Below are 11790 nucleotides of genomic sequence, written 5' to 3'. Positions count from 1 at the left end.
CTGAGAATAAGCCTCGAGGAAAGAGAACGAGAAGAGAAAACTTCCTGTATCTCGTCATATCAAAGAAAAATAAACAATGTTTTTACATTAAAAAGTAGTTTTTCTGACTTCCGAAAACTATTAGACTTGAAAAATTAATATCTGTAGCAAAGTTTAAGAGTAGACAATGAATGCAGCCTGTTTTAAAAATGTTATCGATTTTCTCTAGCTAAGAGATGAAATTTTCTAATTGCCTTAAAATTTACAAAAAAAAATCAATTGTTCATCATTATGGGTCTAATGCATCTCTTATATGAGATATTAGACAGCGGCAATCTTTTCGAAAAGAAAAATAACGTCGCTATACAATGTTTAATTATATTGTTTCATCATTATTATTATTCAACTAAACCTTTTGTGATACCTGGTTTTATCTTTCTGTCGTAATTCCAGCTTGAAACGGTGTAGAAACATCACTTGTTACTATACCATATGAGCCTTTGATTGTATTCAATTTCCTGTGTACAGTTGCGAGTTTTTGAACTCGGAAAAATTTTTTCCTTCATGTACATAGAAATTTTCTCTTTGAAACCTTTTACTGAAAATGAACAATAAATCTAATTTCCAACACTTTGACTACGTTTTCAGTTTATCAGTAAATATTCATTGATTTTTTTTTTCTAGCGATAATAGTACAAAGCTCTTCAATATTATTAATGATATGGTTGGTGTAGATTGCTTGTGAAGTTATTGTTTATTTCGAAGACCTTCATCATTTAAAAGGAAAAAAAATTAACTAGTAATAAAAGAATAAAAAATTGCAACGAACGTAAACGGGAAAGCATACCGACAAAAATATAAACGAATCTAAAGACACGTTTTATTACAAATGCATATACATGAGCTGCTTAGCATTCTTCAGGCTTGACGCAATGGTGATCAGATACTCTCCTGACGGTTCCACTTGGGCAGAAGCATCCAACCACACACTGAAGAGTGCATGGCCTCTGGACCCTGTAGTTGTCGCAGGTATCAGGACAGGCTGTGCCACAACTCTTAAATACTTCACCCTTGTTCGAGTCGCACTCGGCTAAACAAAATTAAAACACAAATAATTTTTACTTACATTTTATAGTACACAAAAAATCTTACAAAATCTCACTACATTACCTTAATTCCCATAAATGTTAGTCGCGATTAAAAAACGAGAAGAAAGAATAATGCGTAGGTATATACCAGGCCTGTACAGCTATTCAGTGTGCCCATCAAACGCAACGACAATTCGCGGATATGTTGCATAACGTGCTGCCTGAATCAATGTTAGTAAGTTCTAATCATTAGCTGATATACCTACACGCTTTTTGCAAATCAATTTTCCATCATGTTGATGGATGATAAACACATAGCTGAATGACAACCTGAATGTTTGAAACACAACCCTTCTTTCTAAGGAGTCCCATACCTTTCGACATGGTCAAAAGCCTCAAAAACTGTGCTGCAGTAGAAAAATTTTTAAAATATTATTTATCATTGATTTATTTCGAATTTTGAGATTGTATGTGCTATGCTATATGTTAACATAATATTTTACATATCTCCAATATTTATTTTTTTGCAAATTTTCAAACATAAAGAAAATTGTTATTGTCAACACCTTGCTCGCATGATAAAATAGCACGACATGAATGCAATTGAATAAAATATCATTAAAAATGAAGAAAACTGATTAATTCATCGAATGAGGCAAAATATTGAAATTTCATTGACGACTCAATATTATTTAAAATTTAAAAACTTGAAAAAATTAAATACTTTTTTTATAAATCAATGATTTTTGAATTTATCATAAATTGTAAAATGTGAAATATTTTTAGGGATCTAAATTCCAATTATTGCCCAGACATAAATACATCTATCTAGCAGTTAGAATCAGTCGCAAAATGCTCCGGTTTAATCAGCATGAAAATGACAGCTTTGCGACAGAATGAACTAACCACACGCAGTGCATTTTCAGAAATAAAAGATATATAGAGAAAATAATAAGAAAACTCTCTCTGTCTTGTTATTTAGCTACATAGTGTTCTGATAAGAACTACGAGAAAACACTCAAAATTTTATGAAATTCCGAAAGTCACGAGACAGAACTTTCTCGAAATTTACGTAAATATGTATATTTAAATTCGAATGATGGAAAAGAAAACAATGGGGAAGATCACGAAGAACTTAGCGGAGATTTATACATTAAAGTTACTACAAACCACATTAAAATATAAAGTGCAAATGTTCTAAAGATGGGCTTCCGTTTAGGAAAAGCTTCGATTCCGTGATTATCTTTATAACTCCTCCCATTCCGGATTCTTGGAAACCCAAATGTTTGAAGATGTAGTGGGATCGATAGTCGTATCTCCTCTTGCGAAACGTATGCTCTTCACTACTGGGCTTACCTCCCACTGAAGCTGAGGGCTATTAAGAATATCGTATATCACCTTTGAAATGATCTGATAAATATTTATTCCGAATATGCTGATAAATCAGTTTAAAAAAAACAACATATCTGGTAGAACATTGATCATAAAAAGTGATGCACTATCTATGCTTATGATAGCGGATGCTGAATATATGTTCAATCCCCCCCCCCAAACAGTATATCCCTTTCAGACCCAAACATTTTTCAAATTTTCAAAATGTTTTTCTGCATTTTTGATACTCAAAAAATGCATTAAAACATAAATATCGGCTAATCTTTTTTTTTCCCCCCCGAGTTTTTCACTTTCTTTTTGGGAAGAAGTAATTCATATATGACATGATGTCGCTCTCCACTTGTTAATGCAAGATTTACAGAAAACTGGATGTTATTAAGATATTAGACACGTTGATTTTTTAAGGAAGGAAAATCTCTACGCTCCAATGAAGGGAAATCACTGTCTTCTCTGTAGCTTAGTGGTGAGAGCACTCGTCCGGCAAGCGAGGGACCCGGGCTCGATTCCCGGTAGAAGCAGTAATGCGTTTTTTTCCTTCCTTAAAAAAATCAACATCTCAAAAAATATATATCTTCACAACATCCAGTTTTCTCTCTCTGTGTGTAAATCTTCTTTTTTTTTTTAATAATAATGTGATCCTCACGTATTCCCAAAGGATCAGCATGATCCGTCCAGGGAATTTGTTAGTGTTAATAAACATCCATGCCCGAACCGGGATTCGAACCCAGACCTGCACAGTGAGAAGCTAGTTCCCTAACCACTCGACTGCCAGGCGGCGAAGAAAGTGAAGAAAGTCTTGCAAGAAGTAATTCCCTTCGCCGAAATTTTTTCAGCAAAGATGATGCAGGATATATTCATCTTAGCATACAATTTTTTTCAGAATTTTATTGCTAAATTTTATGTAATAAATCACACTTTTCCCAGAAGCACTTTCTCTTGGAAGCCATCTTAAAAACCACATGAAAGTTTAAGTGCTGCCCTCTGACGAGAGCCCCCCAAAGTTCATATTCACCATCTTTCTAACTCAAAACCCACACAATCATTTAAATCAGAGCTAAAGTCCCTGAATTCAAAAGAAAAAAATTGTACAGTGAGAAAAAGCAACCCACACATTTGTAGCACCAGGGTCAAAAAGGGATAGCAGAAATCACTAAACACCCCCTATAAAATGCCATATCTTTTTTTGTAGAGTAGCCTAAGCTTTTTTCCAATTTTCAGCAGATGCAAAGTAAGAGGATGGGAAAATATGTTCATCAAACGATTCAATGCAAATTAGATAAAAGGAATCAGCTTTACAAAATATCTTTGCTTGGCATTTCTAAAGTAAAATTATTTTGAAAAAGCGAGATATCTCGTCAATGCCGATGATAGAGTTAAGACAATAACCACGTTCAATGCATTACACTATGCTGCTGTATTACGCTACTCCGGTTTTGTCAACAAACTTAATCATTCAATTAAAACAAGCGTCGGAAACTATTACTAATTACAAGAACTGCTTCAAAGACTTACGGGCTGCAGCTGCAAGGACAACCATTGCGGCCAAAAGAGCTACTACGAAGTATTTCATGGTGAAATGGCTTTGATAACTGGACAGCTAGAACTGCAATTCAGTGGCTGAGCTTGGTGAACTCTATATTTATTCGAAAATGACACCTGTACATTGTCTCACGATATCGACGCCGTTCGATCAGCGATTATGTGAAGCAGTTGCTTAAGCTTTATTTCATTTCTGAAACATATCGTTAACGGTTTCTTGCAAAATGCGTTATCTTTACTCAATACGAGTAGATAATTTTCACAATTCGCATCTGGATTGGTGTTTTTTCATCTTTTTTGACATTTTGTCTCCGATTGGGAACATCGGTTTTAATAATTAGAAGAAAAAAATATATTTTTCGTTTATGAAATCACTTTTTTTTCCTGAATGTCTGAGATTCCAAACTCAATTTCAAAAACAAAAATTAAATTCCTTTCAGCACTTATGTCATAAATTTAAATATTTAAGGGGTCTCCTACCTTTTAAATGGTGAAAAACTATGCTCTAGTAGAAATATAATTGAGAATATTATTTAATCCTTCATTTACTTCAAATTTGGTACACGTGTATTCGATTGCATATGCTATCTTATACTAGTGTAAAAAAATGCTTATCTGAAATACTTGATTTTTTGCAAATTTTCAAAGAAAGGCATTATTAACACCTTATGCGCATGATGAAATAGCATGACATCAATGTACAATGAAACCTCGATACAACGATACTCTGTGGACCTCGCAGAAAATATCGTTTTAGAGGGGTTATCGTTATATGGAGAGGAAATATTATATCATCAAGCGCCGCCAAGTTAATGCTGTTGTCGGCATCTTTCTGAATTGGTGTTGTTAGTACTCCTATAAAATGCATTTATAAATATTAGCATTCTTATAAATATAGCAAATTTTCAGGAAAAGATTCTAACTGATTAGGTGATGAATAAAATTCAGTTAGTACAGGTTTAACCCGTAAAGTAATTCACCACGCAACACTTGTGTACTACATAAAAAAGTAGCTTCACTGCAACTTCATTAACTACTTTCGAAGGGTAGATAGTGCGAAACGAAATACCGACGTTGTTAAACACCCTCGAAGGTACAAAAACTGATGAGAAATTTAAAAATATATTTGGAGGCAATTTTGAGCGAAATATAAAAAAATATCGTTGTAGAGCACTTTCGAAATCTCAAAAAATAACTTTGTAGAGAAATTTATCGTAGTAAATGGTACCGTTGTATCGAGATGAGTTTAACATTAGACTATAGGTAATTAATTCCAAACAAGATATGAAAAAATATCATTGTAGAGGGATTTATCGTTATATTGAGTATCGTTGTAGCGAGGTTTCACTGTAATTGAATACAATTAATTCAAAGTAAAGAAAACTGTCCATGTCATAAAATGATGAAAAAGATTGAGAACGTTGACTCCACATCTTATTTAAAATTCAATTTTAAATTTTGAAACTAAAAAAATTTTTCAATAACCTAACTATTTATTAAATGGATCTAAAGTCTTCGTTATTTTATGAATTGAATAGTTTCCTTTATTTTGAATCAAGTTTTATTCAATCACATTAATATCATGCTATTCTATCATGGGTGCACGGGGTGTGTTTATTTTTAAAATTTGCAAAAACAAAAAGTATTGAAGATATATGTAAAGCATTGTAGTAGCTTAGCATATACTATTAAAAATATATGTATCAAATTCGAAATAAATCAATGGTTAAATAATATTTTTAGTAATATTTCTACTAGAGCATCGTTCCTCACTATTTTAAAAGGTAGAAGACCCCCTTAGGTCACATATTTTTGAGAAAGAACAAAATTTAATTTTTTTTTTAAATTTCAATGTTGGTTCTATAAACATGAACAAGTCTAAAAAATTTATAGGAATTTTTTTTCATAAATTTTTTGATTGATATCTCTAAACTAGAGAATCAGATAATAAAGCAATTAAGAAAAGAATTGTGAAAACAGAACCGAATCTGAATTTTTGGCCGGCTAAAGGTTAATTTATGGTGTTTTTTTATTTTAGTACACAAGGGAGTAATTCTGTGTATTTCATTCAAGTGTTTCTTATAGATAACATGATAAATGCTGAGCTTTATCACTGTCTTTTATGTTACGCTGTTTGCTAAAATGATAATAAGAGGGTTTTTCATACTCCTGAGATATCTTCTGTTTTATTCAAAACAAAATTGATAACTAAATCACCTAGAGAATATTCACGTGTTTTTCTATCTTGGAGGTGTGTCTCATTTACATATGCATATCTTATCTAAAGCTAATTCCATGCACAATATGCATCGAGACTTCAGTCTGATATACCCAGAGAGCAGTTTGATAACATACATTTATTTGGTATGACCTACATTTTATGCTCACGTGCGGACTAAATAGATTGATACCTACAGAACGAAACGATGAACCTCTCCGCTAATTATACGAAGTACAGATGACTGGACTAAACAGATTATTCGAAGGAAGCCAAGCGAAGATTATTGGAAGGAAAAGTGACATTCCCCTCTGTTGGGAATGTCGCACTTTCCGAGCGCGTGCTCTACCATCAAGCTACAGAGTACAGACATTTGCTTTCCTAAGAACACTGTTCCTTTGGGCTGAACGGGACTGCGTAATAGCCTAACTCAGAAACAGCTAGTAACCCGAATTAGCCTCCAGATGGCGACATAGAACGAAACGATGAACCTCTATACAAGGATGACGTCACTCTCCGCTACCATACGAAGGTTTTTCAACAACTGGCTGTTGCAAGGATGACGTCATCCTTGTATAAGTCGCCATCTGGTGGCAGCGTCAGCAGTTGTGAGCTTGGCCTGAGTCTGGTCCGGCCGTCCATGTACGGTCCCTTTCAGTGTACACGAGCTCCAAGGAAAGATCGAGAGATTCGGTGCCTCTGTACGCTAGTGCGTTCACCCGGAAAGTGAAAGGACGTGGGTTCGATTCCCCGCAGGAGCAGTTGGATTTTCTCTCTTTCCAAAATATATCTTCGCAACAGCCAGTTGTTGAAAAACCTACGATGAACCTCTCCGCTAATTATACGAAGTACAGATGACTGGATGCCAAGCGAAGCTTATTGGAAAGAAATGTAGCCCGGAAAGCGCGAGGTTGGTGGTTCGATTCCCCACAAAAGGAATGTGTCTTTTCTTTCCAATCATCTTCGCTTAGTATCCAGTCATCTGTACTTCGTGATAGTTTTAAGACAATTGCAAAAACCAATAACCTGAGATTCGATCTATCGATCGGGATGCTAAGTGCAGTGACATACAGTAGATCCCGCTTACAATGTTCCCATTTAGAACGTTTTCCAGCTTCGTACAACTCATTTTCATGGTCCCAACTCTTACCAATCGGTATTTCCCATTTAAAACGTTTTCCCGCCTACAATGTTTAGCGACGGATTTTTTAAAAAACGTTATAAGCGGGATCCACTAAATTACTTTTTAATCCAATATTTTTGTCAGGGGTGTACGCAGGATCGACCTCTGAAAGGGACACAAAACGCTTAATGAGGGGCACAAAAATTTTCTCCCGGCTAGTTTTGAATTACTTACCTCCGAAAAGCATTTGAATTAACAGAAATTGATTAAAATAGCATGTAAAAGGTATTTTCTTTCGATATTTTAATTTCTTTACCGAAATATTCAATTTTTTTTTCAAATTTTAATTTGCTTGTGGGTACGAGGCTTCTGTCGTAAATCATTTGAAACTAATAAATTCTACTTAAATAAGGAAAATTCTAGTTTAAAATGAACAAACGGCTAAATTTCTATTCAATTAAAAAAATAAATTTATTGTTTTAAAAAATACGCGGTGATTCTAAATTCATAGGACAAACTTTAAGAGGTAATATAAGGCACCTAAACAAGCATTTTTGGTCACAGAATGTGCGGTCGAATCGCAATAGCAAAGGCGGTAGAGGGTGTTTTTAGAGAATGCACAGCAACGCTTCACCCTCTCGATAATCCGGCCCGTCCAGTAATCCGGAGTTTTTCCTTCGCCGAAGAGGAAAACGTGCCACTGCATGTCTGTGCACCAAAGTTTATACAGTACACATCGCTTAATGTGATCACAACCCAGGACTCCGGTTTCCTGACAACTATAACCGAATGATAACTATATCCGAGAGACCTCCAAAAACAAATACGATTACCATACCTCCACTTTGATCACACACACACAAACGGGACTCCTCGGTTTTTCTTTTCCATATTGTTTTAAAACAAGATATTTTTACTTTAAGCTAAAATTCTGAGTTTATTATTATTATTCTGCCATTATATATGAGGAGTCTGAATGAAATCATTGAATTTGATAATTATTGATTTTACGAATTCTGATAATTTTTTTAATGTATGGTAAGTTCCATAGATAACCAGAGAAAGTCTATCGTCCGAGTAACTGTGAGTGAATCTGAACTACTGAAAGAAACTGATCTTGACTGAAGGAAGGGGCTTTTGTAAGAAATGAAGGAAGGTTCTTTTGTTTTTACATTTACATTTGTCTCCACTATAGAGGGGCCATGGAAAATGTAACTTCATGCATGGATTACAGCGGCTTCTACTGCCCTAATTGTGAACCGATTATGGAAACGATTATCGACAATTAAAGGTTTCACCTTCTGACTTTCTACATAGTCTTTCTGGTTGGTAGCGAAAATTTGTCAAAGAAAGTCTGATTCAACCTGATCGTCAAAATACGCAAAAAAACTCCTGACGGAAAAAAAGATAACATAAACCGAAATTCTGATGACTATAAACGAATTTTTTCCCATGTTATGATATTGGTCTGCCGTACTTTGCAAAAGTCATAACAATATCTGAATGATGATAATATCCTTGATTGTGATAAGCGGCGTCTACTGTATTATTCAAATGGGCTTTTTCAACTAACTTCCAGTAATCCGGCACACTTTGATCTGATATGAGCCTTGATCTGGATTAGGGAGAGTCTACTGTATCATAGTTTTCTGACGGATTTGCTGCAATAAGTGCAATCAACCATTAGAGGGTGCAGGGTATTGTAATGTGGTAGGCCTTCTCATGATGCAACCCGGTAACGCAAATCCTACAAGTCATTATACCGCTTAGTCATTGTTAGGCGCAGAATGACTTTGATGGTCCTTGCACCAATAAAAAACAAACTCAAATCCAATCTAAAGGTGCATATGTACCCTCGAATGGTTGAGATCATATATCCCAGCAAATCCGTCGGAAAAATATATTTGCTTTTGGTGAAGTGCTATTGAGCAATCTCTAAAAACATCCTCTACCGCCTTTGCTGTTACGATTCAATCATACATTCTATGATCAAAAATGTTTGTTGAGGGGTGCTTTATATATTACCTTTTAAAGTTTGTCCCATGAATTTAGAATCACCTTGTATATAAATTTTCATGCGCAATCAAATACCATGGAGTCAGTTACTTTCGCATAATATATATATATGTTACTGCCAAAGCCTGAATTCAGCCTTCAGCCAGTTCGCGAACTGATCCGGCCAATGTCCGAATTTTGGACTTTCGCTGGGCTTTGGCTGTCCCCTATATGTCGATCCCTATATATATGGATCACTAAGATATCGATATTCAAATTCCTTTGATCGTTAGGGTTGCTAGAGCAGACTATAATAATTATGGTTAATTTTAAATGGCCATAATTATCACAAAAAAAATGCTACAACGTGACGATGACCCCGAATCAAAGGGATCGATATATAGGGTCCAGTCAGAGCCCGTCGACAGTATGAATTTCGGACATTGGCTGGGTCAACTGAGTCGGCCGGTTCGCGAACTGGCCAACTTCGGGCTTTGACAGTAATATACAATATATATATATGTATGTATGTGTGTGTGTGTGTGTGTGTGTGTGTGTGTGTTACTGCCAAAGCTCGAAGTACGGCCATTGTGCAATTTTCAGAAATGATTCGAGCTTTGGAAGGCCAATTCGCAAAGTCGCCAGAAATTCCTGGCCGAAATTCGATGTGCTGATATAAGACAGTCCGGTAGGTGATTAATACATTTTTTTCATCGCCAGTGTGTGATTACATGGCTACATATAGTAGCTGTGTTGGATTAACTTCACGTGACGAGAGAAAAAAATGAGAAATTCCAGAGCAAAACTATAACAATAATAACATAGACATATAGTTTTTTCTGTCAAGTTTTGAAGAACAAAAATTATTACCACATCGTGACCGTGATATGATGGGTTGCCATAGCTAACGTGGCCATAATTATCAGGAAAAAATGCGCAAACTTGGCGATGAATCCGAATTATTTTCTTTTGTTATCGGACTTTGACCCGAGACCTCCGGCCACTTCACGAACTAGCTAGCCAAAGCACGAATTTCTGACATAAGTCAATTTACAACGAAATTGGCCAATTCACGACCTGGCCAATTTCGGGATTTGGCCAGTGAATAGCAGTTATACAGTAGAACCTCTCGATAACGGACACCTATGGGACCAAAAATTTTGTCCGCTAACGGGAAGTGTCCGCTAATGGAGAAGTACGATATACAACGTGACCTCGTTAATACAACGTTCAAATTTATACGGCGTTTGACTTCGGTCGCAATTGGTTTCCATGCATTTAAATGTTGAATGTATATGATACGGTAAAAGTGATACACTAGAGTGGTTATATATATATATGCATAATCACCAATCGTTTCGATAAAGAAAGTCTGATTAAATTTCACTACATTTTTATCGCTTTTAAAGGCGACTATGCGTGATTCCCAAATGAAGTTGGAAAGTCTGATAAATATGAAAAAAATATTACATCATTTCTTCTCTTCATTAAACGAATTAATTACTTTCACTCGTGCATGATACATGAATACTACACATATTTTTCAATAAAAATTAAATTGAAATAAGTGTAAATAAGATGAAAAAATTCGAAATAACATTATCAGTCTTGTAATGTTGACTTTCTTCACGCGTTATAAACAAACAAACCCAACATTACCATTCGAATTCATCCTCCTAGACCAGTTATGTTCAGTAAATTGAGTAATTAATTGACGATTTATCATATTTACCACTACGAGCTTGGTATTAAACATAATCTTAGTTGAATACGATAAATTCTTGGGTTTATGACCAAAAATTAATAAATAAATATTAAAGCCCTATTCCACGGGACCGGAGATCAGAAAAGTGTCCGTTAAAAGGAGGTGGCCGTTAAAGGGGAGAGTCCGTTAGGAGAGGTTACACTGTATATACAGTCGAATCCCGTTTTAACGAATACCGTTATAGTGAAAATCTCGTTTTAACGAACACGTTTCTAATTCCCCCAGATAAGTTTACATAGGAACAATGCAAAAACTTGGAGTTCCTTTATAACAAAATTTTTCGTTATAACGAAGCAATTTCTCCGGTCTCTTGGAGTTCCTTTATAGCAAAATTTTTCGTTATAACGAAGCAATTTCTCCGGTCTCTTGGAGTTCGTTATAACGGGATTCCACTGTATATACAATACTGATGCATCGTGACTTGACATGAGAGATTCTATCATTGAAAGTCATAAAGTTTAGTCATTTTTAACTGAAGTTATTGGAAAAATGGAAATCAGAAACTCAGTTCTATGATTTTTTTAAGCGCAATAAAGAATAAGAAGTCAGAAAAAAGAGCACACGAAGAGTCTAAAAGGCTTTTTTCCCCCTGTAAAACCAGATGCTTTAAAATTTATGGAAATGAAGAGCGATGACGTCACAGGCACACTCTTTAAAGAATTGAGTGTCATGTTTAGTACTGCTCGATCCA

General features: G+C 35.1%; 1 protein-coding gene across 1 annotated transcript; it reads right to left on the bottom strand.

Annotated features, from left to right (window-relative positions):
* Positions 1-837: 837 nt before the first annotated feature.
* On the bottom strand, positions 838-4061 carry LOC149065739 (chymotrypsin inhibitor-like). The gene is made up of 2 exons (XM_089253582.1): positions 3972-4061; positions 838-1069 (listed from the first exon to the last, which is right to left on the bottom strand). The coding sequence occupies exons 1-2, from the start codon at positions 4027-4029 to the stop codon at positions 888-890; spliced, it is 240 nt and encodes a 79-aa protein (XP_089109708.1). The 5' UTR covers positions 4030-4061; the 3' UTR covers positions 838-887.
* Between the last annotated feature and the right edge of the window lie 7729 nt (positions 4062-11790).

Source organism: Pholcus phalangioides, unplaced genomic scaffold (assembly GCF_987345545.1).
Source record: "Pholcus phalangioides strain wild (caught in Gottingen) unplaced genomic scaffold, Ppha-v1.0 ptg000039l_1, whole genome shotgun sequence".
Classification (NCBI taxonomy): domain Eukaryota; kingdom Metazoa; phylum Arthropoda; class Arachnida; order Araneae; family Pholcidae; genus Pholcus; species Pholcus phalangioides.
The sequence above is the reverse complement of the archived record's forward strand: the minus strand, read 5'-3'. Positions and strand labels throughout refer to the sequence as shown.

Bases quoted from the DNA above. Each gene is read 5' to 3' on its own strand.
- LOC149065739 (XM_089253582.1), bottom strand. From the start codon at position 4,029: ATGAAATACTTCGTAGTAGCTCTTTTGGCCGCAATGGTTGTCCTTGCA. The intron at 1,070-3,971 runs GTAAGTCTTTGA...AATTTTGTTTAG, and splicing joins TGTCCTTGCAGCTGCAGCCC to CCGAGTGCGACTCGAACAAG.